Here is an 18,295-nt window from a genome sequence, read left to right on the forward strand (position 1 = left end):
GACTGACAATGAATGACACGTGTTGTGCTCCCAGGTCAGCAGGCCTGGCTGGGGGCACCACAGGCACACACACACTGCAGCAGGGACCACCCCATCAGACATGACCACCTCAGGGTCAGGCACTCGGCCGGGCTCAGGTACAGAGGTGAGGTGAGAAACGCAGGCACTTGGACTGAGTACTGGCAGCCTCCAGTCTGCTAAAGGTAGGATAAAAACTCCAGAACACATGGATTGCAGCTGCACTCTCCTGCACAGTGCAGCCTTTTATAAGCAGCCTAAAAACTTTAAAATTCTTCCTGCCCCGTTCTTGGTGTCGCTGTCCCTCCCCTCGCAGAGGCCATGGGCAGCTGGAGGTGGCCATCCTTACACCAGCCCTTTTCCCACCTTCCAGTTCCCCCAGGAGCCCCACTGCTACCCTGTCACTGCTTAGAAAATCACCTTGTCTTCAGATTTTAGGTCCTGAGAAATCCCATGGAACAGGACTGCTCCCTAACAAAGCTGGATCCTATATGCGAGCAATCAAAAGACATTTATTTTTATAAAGTTCTGTAAAAAAATAAATTTTAGAACAGCATCGTTTCATAGAGAAAAACATTTTCTACAGAGTTCCAACTGCAAGATTTTTATATTGTACCATCATTAAATAAGGTGGGACACCATGTGGATTTCATTGCACTAGAAGAAATGCAAAGCATCTTTTTAATATAAAGATATACAGAGCATTCTAGACAACTACAGCTGTGTTACAGCTATGTGTTCTTTTGGATTTGGTCCAAAGAAACCTGAGTCTGTTTCCAGAGAGAATGAAAAAACATTGCACAGACAGCTGATCACTTGTTTCTTGCTGAAGGACACTGAAGGATCTCTCCCTGCAGCTCCTCTGAGTCTGAGCTCCCCGGCTCAGTCCTGCCCTGGCTGGGCTCTGGGCTCAGTGTCCCCTCGCTGTCGTCGCTGCTTGAAGAAAGTCAGTCTGTGGTCAGAGCCAAGTGACTGCTCCCCATGGGTTATCACCTCTTCTGCTCCCAGATTTCAGCCATGTTTAGATCTAAGTTGTTAAGGCCTTTCAGAGCTTGAAGGTTTCCAGTGTAAAAAGCCACATCTGAGGTAACCAGCCTGCAGTGAAACACACAACAGGATCAGAATGTGACCCCACCACATCCAGCTGGAGTGCCTGGACAAGCAGACAGGGTTTGTCCAGGGCTTTGGCACACCATTGCTACAACACATGTTCACATCCTATGCCTGGATTACATATTTTAGGTATCAGTTCAAAACTCAAGGCTATGGATGTGGTTTATTTTACAGCAGCGATCATCCATAACAGGATTACTGCTGGGGGTAAAACTAGTTCTAGGGAAGGGAGATCAAACCATGAGTTTAGAAAACAGCAGGAATTAGGCATCTAAAACTTCTATTCTCTTGCTGTAATCCCAGGCTTATCTAGACTTAACCCCCCAATTCTATTCCAACTAAGAATATTAATTATTGCAACATTAACTTCTGTATTCTAGAGGGTAATGATTCTAGGATTAATGTAAAAGACAAGTGACAACTGAACAGCACAACAGCTGTATTGTTTGTAACAGTTTATACAGAATTAAAATTCCTCAGATACTGCTGAAACATGCCAGGGATCATGATGCTTCTTGCTAGCAAGATGTAGGAACAGAAGCTGCATTTACATAGCACAAGAGTTAACCAGGATTCACAGGATTTTCACTATTATTACAGAAAACCATGTTAAAAACCTGGTGAGGGAAGACTGCTGGAACAGCAAGTGCCATCCAGGGTTTGATGTTCCCCTTCTCAAACAGCCCCAGCTCCCTAAGAGATGTGTCTTGAAGTACAAATCTGCTGCCAACCAGACAGTCCTGGGCCAGCTGAGACCTCCTGACCCCCAGCAGGTCACCAGGAACCTGCCTCAACTCTTCTAACCAAAAGGGCTCCAGGCCACGCAGCCACAAGGACAGAACAAAACCAACAGCACAGCATGAAGAGAGCACAGCACCGTGTTTGGGAGTGGAAATCCCAGGGAAAGACACCCCAGCTCACCCAGGGGCTCTCACTTCAGGGGGGCTGCAGGGATACTCCAAGAGCGTGGTTACAAACACCTTTATAAGGCAATGGAATGCCACCTTGTGAACTCACCACAGGTACAGAGAGCCAGTTCAGATAAACTCTTGCATAAAGTACAAGGAGGAATGCACACAAGCAGGAGAAGCAACAATAAACTGGTAAGGAACAAAACTTTCAGTCCAGTGACACTTGAGGCATTATCAACTTCCTTCTCGGACTTCTGCATCCTAAGACAATCTTTTCTGGCATGTGGGTTGGCTCATGAGTTTCATTCACCCTTGCTACACTGCAAACACATCACTGCCCCCAGGTCATCAGGAACAATTAAAAACTCCACTGTTTCAGAGGACAACCCATCTGACAACAGAATTCAGCCTGCAAGAGGCTTTTCCTGTGAGGTGAGCACAGCAGGCACAGCCAGGCACCCTCTCTCAGGACAGGGACCACTGACCTGTTTGGGGATGGAGTGGGCTGTGGCAGGGAGGGGGAAAAGCTCTGTGAGCATAATCTCTGTTTCAGATCTAGTTCTGCTCTAAAAACCATTCCTACAGAGCTGCCCACTGCACAGATGAAATGCTACTTTCTCCTATTTTTACTTTGCCAGCACCATGAGTCACCATCCACGTTTCAAAGCTGTTTCAGGAATCACACAATTCCTGCTAATTAAACTGTGGCTGCTGCTGTCACACAAATGGAGAGAAGGCAATCCATGAGCTGAGGACACCTACCAGCAGCTTTCCAGTCAGACAGTGTCCAGCTCCCAGGCTGTTACCAAGTGGATTGCACTGCTACTTACTGTGGAATGGCACAAGTCATGTCCTTTACTGTAAGCAAGCTCCAAATGGGATATACTGAGACATGGAGCTGTGATTCTGGAATCCTGACTTGTTGCAGAAGACACCCTCCCAGTGCCTGCTTATTTGAACAGTGAAAGAAGAGAAGAGCCCCAGCTCACCCGTTCAGAGGTCCTCCATCATTGACCACATTGAGGTGGGCCAGCTGCCTCTTCAGGTGGAGTTTGTAGCTTGCATTAATTCGTAAAAACAACATCTGGAAGAGACCACAGCAGCAGAGTAAGGAACTGTGCCCATGCTCACATCTCAGCAGAGTAAGGAACTGTGCCCATGCTCACATCTCTGCCTCCAGAGGCAAAACATTGCCAACACCCTCAGTCACTGACTTTCAGTTTTGTTTCTGTAACTCACGTCACGGTTCCTCCTCGTGCCAGTGCTGGGGCCTCACCCTCTGGCCACGCACAGCCTGCACCACCCAGGACACCCTGACTGCTCAGGTGTGTGCCACGCAGAGGACTTGTTCTTTGGAACATGAACCTTCCTCCTCTGCTGCCTAAGTGTCTAGCAACTTGTACTAAGCCTAGAAGATAACAAATCTCTTTCCTGTGCTAGAAGGGACCATTTAATTGAATGTGAAAGAGAAATACAACTTGTATTCAATGACTGGATCAGTCCTTCCTGTACTTAAGGTTTACAACTCTGCAGCAGCAATGACTGCAGCAAAATCCTGCAAAAGCACATCTGCTGCAATTTGGGTGTGCAGTACATTTAGGGACTTCTGGAAGCCACTGATTCTGAGCAGTGTTATAGAATAATCCTCTCAGAGGGCTGCACTCAAGCAGCCCTGAAGTGTTGCCATTTGCACAGCATTTAAGCACTAATTCCTGGATTGCCATCTCTAGACATTAAAAAGCAGCTCAAAATCCTGAAATCCATTCTTTTTGTGTGCCTCATCGCTCTCCCTACACACTGGAATACTTCCTTCAGCTCAGCCCAAGCTGTCCATGTGACTGCTGCCAAGCCCTTTACCATGTGGGTTTCACCATGACTCAAAAAAGAATTCCCCTCTCCCCAGATAAAGTCTCTCTTGTTCCCAAAGCCATGTGCATTTGCAAGCAAGCTGTGAGATGAAGCTCAAAAATAACATTCACCTGAGTTTGCTCCTCAGGAAGGAGATCATATATAGCTTCATGCATCTTTGCCATTTGCTTGCAGATATTCCTGAAGCATGCTGAAGGAACAGGGGCTTTCACTTCATACTGGAAATAAACACACAACCAGTTAACTCCTTTCTGCCACTTTAAAATGGTTTATGTAGGAGAGCTCCCAACAGCCACCTGGGGCTCTGCTTTGCTAATAACATCAGGAATCAAGATCCATTTAGCACACCACAAATTAAAAGGCTGTCTGGGCCTGATCTGATCCAGCCAGGAACTGCAGATGCAGGTCCTGTGGCAGTGAGCTGGCCCTCTCCTTCAGACTGGTACGAGCCAACAACAGACAAGCACTTCTGCCTCTGAGAAATGTGCCCCTTGTGTACTTCCCCAGAGAAAACTGCTTGTCTAGGATCATATATATCCAAATTTCTGAAGCATCAAGGGGAGGAAACCATAAAGAAATGGAAACTCCTGAAATCTCATTTATCTGCCATAAAAAAACAAATGCCCAACCACATCACATCACGATCCCACAAGAATATTGCACTAATACCTTGGAAAGCGAAGTAAAAAAAAAGTCCCTTCTCCCAGTGCCTGAAATCCAAGAAACAAGACATTGGAAAACACAAGGTGCCAAGAGATTTGCTACAAAGGGAACAAAATTCTCATGTGCCCACTCTGGATAGGGAAGATCTGAACAGGATTTCAGGAACACGGGAAACCTGTCCCAGGAAGAGTGAAGCCAGCTCTGCAGTTGCAGGTGGAGGGGCCTGGGTGACAGATTGGCAGGTCACCTTTGGGACGGTGACACTTCCCCAGGGAGCAGAGTTGCACAGCTCAGGAAAGAACCGAATCATTGTAACTACATCATTTGCAAACAGATTGGAGGAGATGCCTGTTTTTATCCAGGCCTGAATTGTAAAAGAGAACAAAGCTTGTCTGAGCACAAGAGCTTTGAGAAAGTCTTTACAGAAAATCTAAACCAAGACCTAATTCTGACAGATGAGGTAGGAGAAAAATAATGCTTTCTGTTCCAGGAACAACCACCCAGCCTGAGGGATAAGCATACCTCAAGACAAGGAAGTTAAGCAAGAAATTGTTTCACTTTCCCAGCACATTGTTAAACCAGAGAGAACTGGCAGGCTGCAGCAGTGGCTCTTGCATGATAACAGCCACACCTAATTCTTCACTGTCATGGGGAAAAGCAACAGCCCCGGGAAGAACCCCGAGATCTCCTGGCCATTTTTATCTGAAGCTGAGGTCCACAGCTTTTAAAACCACATGGGATCAAAAAGAACCTCACTGCTCTTCTGTCCAAACAGTCACAAGACAGCAAGTTCCAAGAGGAGCTCAGAACTTGCACTGGACTTTTTCCATCCCGGTAACAAACGAGCCTTTACTATTTGCTGAATTAATTATTTCCACTGTTCAGTAACACTATTCCTGTTGTATTTCCCTGCCAAAGACAGCTACTTTTATGTGGGACAAAACCCCCAAAAACCAGCAGACCATTTGGGTCTTTAGGGAAGAGCATAAACACATTTAAAAAAAAAAAAGTAAACACAGTAGGTTGGGAAATCCCAATTTAAATGCCTTTTTTTGTTTCCCACCCTAGGTTTAGGTAGCACTACTTGACAGACCAAAGAAACAGATGAAATGAAAAAGCACAACATAAAGTAACAATGAAATAACAGCAACAGCAAGGGAGGCAGGAATGCTGCCTGTTGCAACTGCTCCACTACAGCTCTCATCAGCTTGTCCCCAGCCCGTGTTCCCATGAGCTCCTTGAAGGAAGATGTAGGCCCAGGCCAAGCAACAAAATTGGCCACTAAAAAATTAATTCACCCCTGTCATGAAACACCTTTTTTTTCCTCCAAAGCACAACACTAAGCTTTAAAAGGTCATGTACTTTATGTAACTGTGAGTCAAGGAGGTGTCTCAGCGTGCTCTGCCCTGAGGTGAGGCAGAGTAGATCCAAGACCATTCTGTAGCACTGTTTAAACACCAAAACACACCAGGAGTAGTACTGCTGCTCCAGGGCAGGAACTGCTGAGCACACACCTCCAGTCCCAGGCCTGCAGCCCAACAGATGGGCTGGTCCTTCCCCTCCAAAGCTCTTCCTCCTCAGCACTTTCCTGCTGTTTCCTCAGCTGCTGGAAATGCTGCCCTCGCCGCTGGGAAGAGCAGGAAACGGGATCTGCTGAGCCTGGCTGCTGACAAGGGCTGTCAGTGGTAGGAGAGCACTTCAGCTCCTGAACACTTGAGCATCTGTGCCAGCCACAGCACTGCTGCTCCCGCTGAAGCAGCCAATGAAACATTTCATTTTCCCAGGAGTGAAGGTGACTGACACCCAGGTGGCAAATGTGAACACAAGACACCTTCATGAGAACAGCACAGAGCTTTCCTTCTATATAGTTAAAAGAAGTTCAAACAAGTCCTGGTTAGGAAAGTTTAAGACTCCATTTGAAACATCCAGACTGTATACATGAGACCTCCAGTTGCAATTTAGAGCATGTATAATTATTTCCATAAATCATTACCTTGGATAATAGTTTGTCAAATAAGCTATCCATTATGGCAACGAGCTTTGCTGAAATTTCAGCTATGTGGTCGTGATAATCCTGTAAGGGAAGAAAGCAGGTTTCATTTTTAGTGGCATTCATGTTCTTCAGAGTACAGTTGAAAAGCAGAACTGTGTGTTTCAGGAAATGCCAGAAGAATTACCTTTGTGATGTGGTCAAAATGCCTGAGCATGCTGAACTGCTTTGGCTGCAGCCGAGCTTCAAAATGAGCCCTGATAATGGGAATGTAGTGTACGATGAGCTGGAGGCAACGTGAAGAAAGGGCTGTGAATCCAGGAGGAGAAATAATGGAGTTATTACACAGGAAGAGTAATTTCTGTATGGACCGTGTCACCTCTGACACAATTTCACAGGGTGGGCTTTGGCCTGTTCTAAAAGCACGGAGGTACATGTTTCTTTCCCTGGGAACCCCCACCCCAGAAGATGCCAGACTGGTACCTGGCTGCTCACACCCAGCTTTGGTAAGATGGGACAAGGGACTGATTTTACAAGAGGCTCTTTGAGTGTTTACTCGACATTTTGAGCCCTGAGCACAGGCAGACATCGGAGAGATCTCTAAACACCTGACTCATCAGCTTCTTAACCTCAGCAACCACATTCTCAAGGCAGCAGTGCTTCTGCTGCAGTGGTGTACAGAACACCCTGACCTGCCCTGAACCTGCTCCTGCTGCAGTGCCAACAGGATCCCAAGAAACAGGCTTCTCCCAACTCCAACAGGGCCTGAGCCAGGAGCAGGACCCCCAGTGGTGCCAGTGTGGTCACCACACTGGGCTGACATTCTGCAGCAAAAACCAGCTGTGGCCCACAGCCTCTCAACCTGTTCTCATCAGGCTCTCTCATTTCCCAGAAGGGAAATGCAGACTGGTAATCTGACAATTTTCTCACCCTGAAATGGGGGAACTCTAAGTTTAAATGCCTGCTTCAGTCCATCAGTCAAAGGCTCTTAATTTCAGGAGAAAGTCTAAAACTACACTCCAGGCAAGTAACTTACCACCCTCTATGCTACGCACAGCCTCACAACTCAAACACAGCTTATAATGAATATTTAGGGCTTATCATAACACACTTAGGTTTTTTAACAGGCAGGGGAACAAGCTTTGACATTTTAAGTACAGAAATCCATACCTAGGTTTTTTGTAGTGATTGTTTTCAAGCCAACAACTTGTAATGCACCAGCTCCAAGCACTAATTGGCAACTTCTAGAGTTGAAATACTGTGAGAAAAAGAAGGACAGTGAAAATGCATGTTGACTCTTTACCATCTACATAAACCCACAGTTTAGAAACACCATCAATAGAATTTTGCAAGATTAAATAAGTCATTATGAAGGCCAGCTCCAGAGTTTCACTAGTTTTCCTCAGTAGAGTAGCCATGTAATAGTAGAGTGGAAAACATCAAGACAAAAGGTTTCTGCTCAGGCTCTTGCTGATGTTAAAGGAAACTTGAAGGCACTGAAACTCCCTCCTGCTGAGGTGACTGAATCTATGTTTGTAACACTATGAAATACTGGATTTAACAAGTGATGCACAGAAGATGAAAAGCCAATCCTGTCAAAATTCCAGGTATAGTGGACAACATGCTTAGTCTTTCCTAAGAGAAATCTTTTCTTTTCTTCCAAGAGAGAAGAAGTTATCATTACAAGCACATAGGCCAACAAAGCCTCTGGACAGTAAGAGAGTTGCTATCAGCAGGTTCTGTCTTACACTGGAATTCTGCTTCCTCACCCAGCTTGAGACACCAGACATTCCAGACTGGACCTGGGTGATGCAGCAGAAAAGCCACTGCTGTTGTCCCCAGCTCCTGCACTGGATGTAGAGCAGAAATCCAAGGGCTCATATTTGAACAGATCTGTCTGATGAGGCAAAACTTAAGAGAGACCTGCCCCTTTCTCATACACCTGAAGATGCAGGAGAAATTGTGACAAGGCTGCCCTGCAGCTTGTGCCTGCAACATAGAGAACTGCCCTCACAAAAATATTTTTGAGGCAGAGGCATGATTGTGCTTTCACAGGACTTTCTTCACAGTAACACACCAACAAACCCAAAATTTCAACTCTCCTTGTGTAAAAAGTGGAAATCATTTTCTTGCTGTTGCCTGGTGTCAGTCACAAAATGCAGGTGTGGACTTCAAAGTACAATCACTGGGCCAAAATTCAGGAGATTTTTTTTTTTGGTGAAGATTTTGGGGATTTATCCTGGAATTTTGGGGGACTTTTCCTGGATTTTTAAAAAAGATTTTTGCTCAAATATTGTATGCTATTCCTGGATTTATCCCAGAATTTTGGAGGGATTTTTCCAGGGATTTCTCCAAGAATTTTTAAAAGGCTTTTTCCTCAAATCTTACATGTTTTTCCTGGAATTTTTGGGAGATTTTCCCTGCACGCATCTCCCACAGCCTAAGCTCCTGTGAGGTATTTAGTGTTAACTGTGAGACAAACCACCAAAAGCTTGGTCTGTGCAGGGTGCTGGCCACACCTTCTGTCCCCTGCCGTTTGTGGCAGTGACAATTCCCAGCTGGCCTGGTGCAGAGAGAGAGGGAGGGAGCCTGGAACAGAGCAACACCTCCTCCTTGTGCCTGCTGGGAGGAAAGCATTCCTCCACTCCTCTCTTGTCTGCAGCACCTGAACAACCCCAGGAATCACAGCCACGTGTGCCTCCCACAGCACTGAGCTGCTGGAGAACCCAGAAGAGGATCTGGAGCACAAGTCAGCAGCTGAGGGAGCCAGGGGTGCTCAGCCTGGAGAAAAGGAGGCTCAGGGGGACCTTTTGGCTCCCTACAACTCCCTGACAGGAGGGTGCAGCCAGGTAGGGCTCAGTCTCTACTTCCACAAGCAACAGGGTAACAGGAAACAGCTCAAGCTGCGCCAGGGTTTGGATATTTGGGATAATCCCTTCACTGAAAGGGTTGTCAAACACTGGAACAGCCTGCCCTGGAGATGTGGCCCTGGGGACGTGGTTTAGTGGTGGCCTTGGCAGTATTGGGTAAACGACTGGACTTGACTGATCTTAGAGGTCTTTTCTAATCTAAAGAATTCCATGATTTCTCCTATACACAGGTGTCATTTCACTGAGGCTGCAGCCCCAGCTCAGAACTGCCTGGAATTTCATTACCTGGGAATGCTTTCCATTTTCCATTACCACAAGTCTAGCTCTTGCTACTCTCAAAGTTTGCTGGCTCTGACAGCTGTCAAACAAAACGTACAGTGCCAGGACACCTGGAGTGGCTCTATTTTGTTCAAAGTTTAATAAACGAGCTTTCCTTTTTTCTAGCTATTCTTGACATCTCTTCAATTAATGGCACCTTGCTGACAGATTAAAATACAGCAATTAAACTGCACATGATACTTGAATACCAAGAAATAAACCACAAATGACAGTGCAAGAATGTGATAAGGTGAAGGAAGTAACACAGATATGCAAATCTGGCCAAGTTTGACACATCTGCTCCTATTCTACCTGTGAAAAGGTGCTGCAATTCCTGAGGGAAGCACCAGCTGGAGAAGGAGACTTGAATAGAGGCAGACTCAAACAGACTGATTTGCCCTGGATAGTGCTTTTAAAAGGGAAAATTTGTGGATGAATCTGAATGACAACTGCAGGGAGCATTCTTCCTGCATCTGGTTATTCAACAACCAATAGGACAAATATTTAAAGGTCCATCTCCTAGAGTTTCTCCTCCCCTGCCCCCCACTTTATGTAAAATATCCTGTTGGAGATTGAATCTGTTTATCTTCCATTGATTATGCTCATATTTAGAACTCAAATACCTGATATGACCCTTGTGGGCAAAGATACAAGTGAAAACCTTGACATAAATTAGCTGCTAGGTTTTGCAGCCTGTATAGACACATATATGAATGTGTGTGTATGTATATATATATATATATATATATGATGGCTTTAAGGGGCATTAATGTGCTCCTTTTATTACTGATTATTTATATTACCTTGCAGTGTCTGGGCTTTACCAGCTTTCCTCTTCTCCAGTGAGAAATAAATGACCAAGAGGTCCTGGTGTTTCATCACCTTTACATTTTACAACAGAACCTTCATCCCATACTATTTTTCATGCTTCTACTGACTATATCTCTACTAATTTGTAAAAACTTGTTTCCTTCCTCAATACAGATATATATTTTTGTGGCATCTGGAATCAAATTGCTTTTTTTTTCAGCAGCATTAATCCCACACCCAGCCTGAAGGACAGGCAGCTCTGTCAAATACTACTAGATAGGATTTCCAATATTCCAGGTGAACAGCCAGAGTTAATTCCCACAACAAATTGCATCTTTAATGCCTTTGGCTTGAAAGCTTTCCTTATGGCACGGTGGCAATCCCAATGATTCTAGGCAGTTTTTACAATTTATATGAAATCACAGAAATACTATTATTGAGAGGAAGACATGTTCTCTGCACCCTGCCTGGCCCTGGGCACATTTGAAGCCATACCTTGAGTAAATCCGACAGGCGGGTCAGCATGTCAGTGGTGATGGAAGGAATGTTATCCACACACTGGCAGTACTCCAGGATTATTCTTATTAGCAGCAATACTGTCCTGAAAGAGAGGAAACAGCCAAATATGGCATCTCAGTGCACAAAAGAAGCTGAAAAATCGAACACAGGCCAGTCATGTTGATAGAAAGCTACCCAATGCTAGAGATCACAGCACTGAATAAACCCACTAACTGATGTGGAGCAGAAGTGAAACATAAAAGGAGATTTAGAGATATAGAGATAGTTACAACCAATACCCATTCCACAGGGTGGTGTGTGGAAGAAGCATTTTATATGAAAGAAAATCTCTGAAAAATACATAATAAATGCTAAGGAGTAACAGAGAAGGCAGCTGTGAAGAAACAGCACCAAATATTCAAAGATGCTCAACACCTGCAATTTCTCCTGAAGTCAGCAGGCACTGGAGAATTTGGGAGCTACTGGATGGAATTAAGAAGGCTCCACATAGAGCAAGCATGCTCCTTAGAATTCAAATACAAAGAAGGCAGGAAAACTGACACAAGATCAAATGTTCAGAGTAGATATTTTAACATTTCAAAAAGTTAAAACTCTTTCTTCTTTAAGGCAGTAGAGTGCAAAAAGATGATGACAGGTCAACTGAAAATAAACACCTGGAAAATGTTTTGTGAACATGAGGCATTTGTGATGAATCCATTTTATATGATTAGATGCAATGAAACTGGATGCAGAAGTGTGTAGGAATGAAACAAATATTTGCACTGTGAAGCTCTCACTTGCTTCACAGAGCTAAATATAACAAGGTTTAAGTGAGCAGAGGTATATTATCAAACACATCATAGATTAAGCAAATTTTATCCTTTAGAGCAATGCTCCTACTTGACCTGAAATGCTCTTCAGCAGTGATATCATCTGCCTGGCACAGAAGTTCTCAGCCATCAGAATCTGTTTCCAGCTGAACAATGACACATCATCATGAAGCAACTCATAAAATGACAGCTAGTCTAAGACATCCTGTACATCACACCTTTTAGGTTTGGTGCAAATTGATGTTAGAACTCTGGGGAGTGAGATCTTTACTCCCTCTCCAAAAACACTCTCATGCATAATTAATACTTAAGCCTCACAGTCTCTGGAAACACAGCATGCTTTTAAATGAAAGAAGTAAGTGAGTATGATACATTTTAAAATGTCTCTGATATAACCAGCTTTAAAAAAAACCACTTTCCAATTCAAATCAGCCAGGATACTGGAAATAGCATGTGCAGCTTCTGAGATAGCCCATATCTTATTCTGAATAAGATAAGCAGCCATTCAGTAGTGGACTCAGGTATTTTGGTGCTGTCCAGCCTGGAGAGAAGAAGGCTCTGAGGAGACCTTACAGTAGAACCTAGCCACTCAAAGGAACAATGGCATCTTAATGTAGCAAAGAGCTTGGAGTGTTTTGTAAGTGTTTGAAACCAAAGGGAAACTAGTCTGTGAAAGGAGAGGCATTTTTAATTTAAATAAGATTGCTAAAGCTGTTGACATTCATCACAGTTCTACTATAAAGTTCTTGCCAACTAACCCAGTGCTAAAAGAAAAGAGAGCATCTTACCCAACTGTTGCATATTTTTGTCCTTCAACAATAAGGAATTCAGCTGGCTTTCTTTCTTCAGTAGCTAGATATTTTAGTAAGACAGGAAAAAGAGTGAGTTGAACTAAAAACAACTGCAAAAAATGCTGTTTATAAAAATACAGTGTTCACTTGCTAAGGTTTGAAAAAACCCACAATTTTTGAAGCAAGCACTTCTCTCTATTACAGTATTTATTAAATAGCTGATCACCCATCAAAATTTTTATGACCCACAAAGTTACTTCACTATCTGCTATGATTTTAGATTAAAAAAAAAAAATCTCATAGACCCACAGACATTATGGACTTAAAAACTCCAAATACAACAGGTTACAAATGGAAGACAGGCAGAAAAAGCCATTAGGTTTTCTACTATACATTCTCAAGTGATTTGCTGTGTATATTAATATTTTAGCTTTGAATCACTTTTACCTCAGGCTTCATAACAGAAGCTCTTACTGATGCAGTTTTTCATGCTAAATTATCTGCTTGAAGGAGGCTGCAGGAGGCTATTTTACAAGCAATGGCTGACAAACATATTTTGGTGTCATGTTCCATAACTGGAGTGATTATTGCTTTAATACACTGTTATCTGCTATGTTCCTTCTGGGAGATAAGGGTTTCTCCACCATGACATCACTGAATTTTCTTCTTTCCAATCTCTTGCCATTTTTCTCCCCCTCTCTGCATGCTTTCTTCCTCTTCTGGTTATTCACTTCCCCCTCCATCACTGCAATATTAGATAAGTATCCCCACGAGGTAAGAACACACTAATCATTCCCACTGTGTACACAGGGATGTGGGGGAGAAGGAGGAAAAAGTGACTTCTCTGAGGTCAAATGAGGTTTCTGTGGCAAGGTAAATAATTGAATGAACGTGAGTTTTCCCTTCCATGGGCAGCCACATGGCATGCTGCTTTTCATTTGAACTGGCAGATGAAGCAGGGGGAAGGAGCAGGATTTGCTTCACACAAGGAGGGCTGAGTACATGCACGTGCTCCTCAGTCCCCTGCACCTCCTCAGTGGTAACTTGTGGGAAAAGACTGAATTTGTGCAGAGGCTGCAAGCCTCTACACTGGGAATATTTGTATAAAAAGGCAGCTCACTGTGCTAACACTTCTGGATGTTTCTAAAAAATAAACAGATCATCTCTCAGACAAGGCATTTCAACATCAGTAACAGAAAAAAAAAAAAAAGAAAAAGATAAGAGAACAGCTATCAACTTTCTTCTCATCCCTACAAAGGACAGCGAGCAGAAACAGATCCAGTGTGTGATCAGAGTATGTCCATCAACATTCAACAGCAGAATTTTCAGATAATACATTCATTTCACAGCAGGACTGCAAGACACACACCTGTTGGTTTTTTTTCAGGGAGAGAAATTCTGCCATCTGACACCGAATCAACAAGGTCCTGGAACTCGGCAGGAACCTCAGCTTGCTTCCAGCGCTCATTGTCCAAAAGCAAGCTGGTTACAAGCACAAAAGAGAGGAGGGTGAGAAAGAAATACCTTGTCTTGCCTGTAATGCTGATAAACAACTTTAACAAAAACCACTGGCTCAAGATGTTATGTCAGTCATCTTCATGAGAAGGAGGAGCCCGACAATTGTCAGCAGCAACACAGAACAACACTGTGTTGGTCTAGAGATCTCACAATTTGTCCAGTCAATCTGTCATAGGGGACCAAAAACTACATCAGGCAATGAAGGTCTTTGTGAGATCACTGCCGATGAAGTAATGTATAAATACTGGAATTTTAACAGCTTTTGATGGATGAGAGTTAACAGACTTGATGGATGTTACTGGCCAGGCTGTTTCTCTCAGAGGTTTGGGTTTGTTTTTTTTTTAGAAAACAGCTGAAAGTGAATTATTCTTAAACCCCTGAAACAGAGCAATCCTGCTCTTCAAAGCTAGTATTGTGTACTTTCTGTAGCCATTACTGTAGTTATTTAGGTAACTGTAGAAAAATTCAGTTTGAAGAAATCAAGTTATGAAAACAGTAGAAGTCTAAACCAACTGGAAATTATTGGGGTTTAATACAGTTTTTCACCCCCTGCTTTTAAGTATAACAATCTTACTGAGGCAACAAAAGATTGTGTTTGGCTGGATATGATACATAAAATTATTCATGGAAGAACACAAAGATTGTCTACCCAGAGGTACCTTAGTTTTGTCTTCCTCTCCTCATGAAACCTATTCACAAATCTATTGGCTTGACTCTGAAGAGCTCCTCTCAAGGACATGCTTTTCCTGCCACAGATCTGCTCAGTATCCAAGATAAAGCCTTCCATCAAGCGAGAAAGAGTAACGAACTCGCTGGAATTCAGCTTCTCTAGGAAGCCATCCTGCATGCAAAGAAAACCAGTGTAAGGAGACATACCACCACAAAAGTCCAGAGACATGCAGAAATAACTAGTCAGCATGTCTGAGGGCTACTACAGTTTCAAGAGGCACATTATTTAACCCTACATGTGACAGACAGAGTAGACTGCAGTGCCACAGACATATATTCTCTGCATGAAGCATCAAAGACAGCAAATCAGAATATTAAAAAGAGAAAGAAATAGGCAGAAGAAGCCAACACTGCCTTGCAATGATTTATTTTAACACTGGTGTGCTCTGAGCATTACCATGCAGAGCCTGTGGCAGCAGGAACAGCTCCTGCACTCCCACTGCAGATGCTGCTTCAGAGCCCTCTGAAAGCAGTAACCTGGGAGCAAATGCTCACCAAGCACCAGCAGCAGTTCTGAGACAAGCTCCTCACCTTTGCTCTTGCCATGAGGAACTTGACTGAACGATCGTGGCAGATGTCAGAGGCGTTATAAAGTAACTCTTGGATATTGTTTGCCAGCCTGACCAGCTCCAGGTCAGTCAGCTTCATGTCCTCGCCGATCCTACAAATGGCAGAAGCAGTTGGCTGAGCATCAGCTTATGGAGAAAAGTGTTTTTGCACACAGAAGGAAAAAGCCTTGCAGCAACTGTCAAATGCAGTCAGTTAATCACCCAAGTTACTTTATACACATGGGATTTTCTAAGCTGCTGTCAAGGTCCTGTCAGCCCCTTGTAGTAAAGAAAATGTGTAACAGCACAACCTTTCCTTTTGTTTTTTTTTTTTTTGATTATGCATTCTAATTGCTATTAATGGTCTAAGAGTAAACATGATATAGCCATTACTGATAAAATAAATGTAATTAACAATTTACTGAGTTAAAATTTACCCAGCTCCTGTGAGACTTCAGCATCACAAGCATATGACAAATACAGCAGCATTTTTCTTCCTATGCAAGTGTAAGACCTAAAATAGATACTCTGCACTTCCCACAGCTTTAATCCACAGGCTGTCTTTCTATTACCTCTTTAGACCACAGGCTCCTAAGGTGGTTGGTGCTTTTTAAAAGACATTGTATGACTTGTCTACTGTTCTGAGACCAGCAGTTAGCACAGCTCTGCTGTTCATGGTTCATGCCATTAGTGAAGATCACAATCTTCTGGGCCTGCCCAAGGAGTGACAGCACAACAGAACTCAGGATGCTACAGAGCAGCAACTGGACAAACATTGTTCTGTGTATTTTTACTAGCCTGCTCCAAACACAGAGCAAAGTTGCAAACAAAACCAGAAGAGTGATGAAGTGAATTTATTTTCTAACAAAGTTATGCAACCAGCCTCAGAAACAACTTTACTCCTCAGAAGCTCTAGCTGGATGGTGTATTTTTTTAGCCAACTTGGCAAAGTGCTCCAGACTAGTTTGGATCCAACCCGTTTCCCTTTCCTTGCTCTTCCATGTAACCCTGGACTCCTCTTCACATTTCATTTTTCCTCCAGCACACGACAGATGTTCAGACATACAAAGGCCTGTATTTTATGCACAGCCTATTTACTTTAAATCTATCTCCTTCAGCCAGCATTGTCATTTGGTGGGGAAGGCCACTACCAAAACTAACAGCTGCTTCAACACACGGTACAGATACTCAAGGACCAAGCAGCAAGAGCAGACCATTTGCTGTCTTCCCTCTCTCAGCAGGGTAACAAGTGGTATTTCAGTTTTGCTTCATATAACTCTGTATCCAGACATGCTGGCTTTTGAAGTGGTTCATGCCTGAGTCCCACACACATTATGCCTGGTTCTTGTCAAAAGAGAGCTCTGACTTGCAGACACAAGTAAGGGGTGCATAAAAGGATTCCAGAAGGTTGGAACTCTGGAGACTAGAGCACCTTAGAGCAGCACTGCCTATGTAACCAAAGCACTGAGATAGATTTATTTATCTATTTATGCAAGTCAAATAGCTGATAACAAACAGATGATTTTTCTCTAGAATTTATCAAGGTATATTCTGTAAAGCCATCTTAAACAAATGAAAAAAAAAAAAAAAAACCAGGAAAAATAACCACAGGAAACATGAACAGGGAACAGAAATCTTTCAGGGACTCACATCTCTCCTGCTCTCTACACAAGTGACCTCCCAAAAAAACTAATGGAGAAGGGGCTTTTTTCTGGAAGAAGTGACATAAATCAGTCCCAGTACCACTACATATGGAGGTGGAAAAAAGGCAAATAGCACACCATGATGGCAGTACCTAGGGGGAGAGCCACTACCCTTCACCTACCTAAAAAGCACATTCCTCCAAAGTCACTTTTGTACCGTGTGACCAGAACAAACCGCCTGCACCTCACCCCTTGCTCCGGAGGCAGGCAGGGAGTTCACTCACATCATCTCCACTCCTCCTGGAGTGGCAGAGGAGGAGGTGTGCTCCTTGCTGGAGGAGGAGTCGGTGGTGCCCTCGGGCTCGGAGACGGAGTCGCTGCTGCAGGGCTCGCTGCTGGGGGAGGCGTTCCTTTGGGAGTCGGCGGCTCCGGCCGGCAGCTCCGCCTCGCCGAAGGCGTCGCTGATGAACATCCCCTCGTGGGTCAGGTAGGCCACCTCGCTGTCCACCATGCTCTCCTTAGCAGAGTTCTTCTGTAACGTGTCCTCCAGGTCTCTGCTTTCTCTGGTTTTTTGGTTCTTGTCTAGAACCAAGAAAACCACGCTACGGATAGTATTTAACGTTGCCTAGAATGAAATATAACTTTTATTACAAAAATACACCCCCAAAACCCAGGGCCACAAGCTTGTGCTAGAAAGAGATTTTCTGTGTTGTGTAATTAGTACCTAGAGTCAGACCCGTTTGTCTGATGGCAACCAATGTCTGGTGTTTCTGAGACAGGTGAAAGAAACCTCATTTGGAGCAATCTAACACGTACAAAAGTCCTGTACTAATCCCTAGCAGCTTAGAATAGAAGTAATAGAGCAAAAGAGGTATTATCTCTTTGTCACTGCTCTCTTTGTTAGCACTAAACCATTTTTGCCCTGGATGCCGATATTCACATCTCCTTTCAATCAGAAGTTTGAACTCTATAAGCAAAACCAATATCTTAAGACTTCAAATGGAAAAGCAACTTCATTCCCTTTCATGCCTGAACTGTATGAAGTTCTTTGCAGATGAATGTCTTACCTTTACCCTCTTGAGGAAGATAGTGAATTTTGAAAAAATATTCTTCAGTAAATCAAACCACTGAGGAAAATTCATCATCCTCATCTGGTCTGCAAGCCTAAAAAAAGAG

At 43.7% G+C, this 18,295-nt stretch overlaps 1 protein-coding gene across 1 annotated transcript in view; it reads right to left on the bottom strand.

Moving 5' to 3' along the window:
* Positions 1-510: 510 nt before the first annotated feature.
* Positions 511-18,295, bottom strand: part of VPS54 (VPS54 subunit of GARP complex) — a 44,987-nt gene continuing 27,202 nt past the window's right edge. Inside the window, exons 12-24 of the mRNA XM_021555839.2 lie at positions 18,187-18,283; positions 17,404-17,744; positions 15,460-15,589; positions 14,859-15,040; positions 14,051-14,163; positions 12,679-12,742; positions 11,058-11,163; positions 7,735-7,822; positions 6,752-6,873; positions 6,568-6,648; positions 4,022-4,129; positions 3,032-3,126; positions 511-1,113 (exon numbers count right to left, since the gene is read on the bottom strand). Of these exons, the coding sequence (XP_021411514.1) occupies positions 1,008-1,113; positions 3,032-3,126; positions 4,022-4,129; positions 6,568-6,648; positions 6,752-6,873; positions 7,735-7,822; positions 11,058-11,163; positions 12,679-12,742; positions 14,051-14,163; positions 14,859-15,040; positions 15,460-15,589; positions 17,404-17,744; positions 18,187-18,283 (1,633 nt within the window). The 3' untranslated portion in view covers positions 511-1,007. The remainder of the gene's footprint in view (positions 1,114-3,031; positions 3,127-4,021; positions 4,130-6,567; positions 6,649-6,751; positions 6,874-7,734; positions 7,823-11,057; positions 11,164-12,678; positions 12,743-14,050; positions 14,164-14,858; positions 15,041-15,459; positions 15,590-17,403; positions 17,745-18,186; positions 18,284-18,295) is intronic.

Source organism: Lonchura striata, chromosome 3 (genome assembly GCF_046129695.1).
Source record: "Lonchura striata isolate bLonStr1 chromosome 3, bLonStr1.mat, whole genome shotgun sequence".
Classification (NCBI taxonomy): Eukaryota; Metazoa; Chordata; class Aves; order Passeriformes; family Estrildidae; genus Lonchura; species Lonchura striata.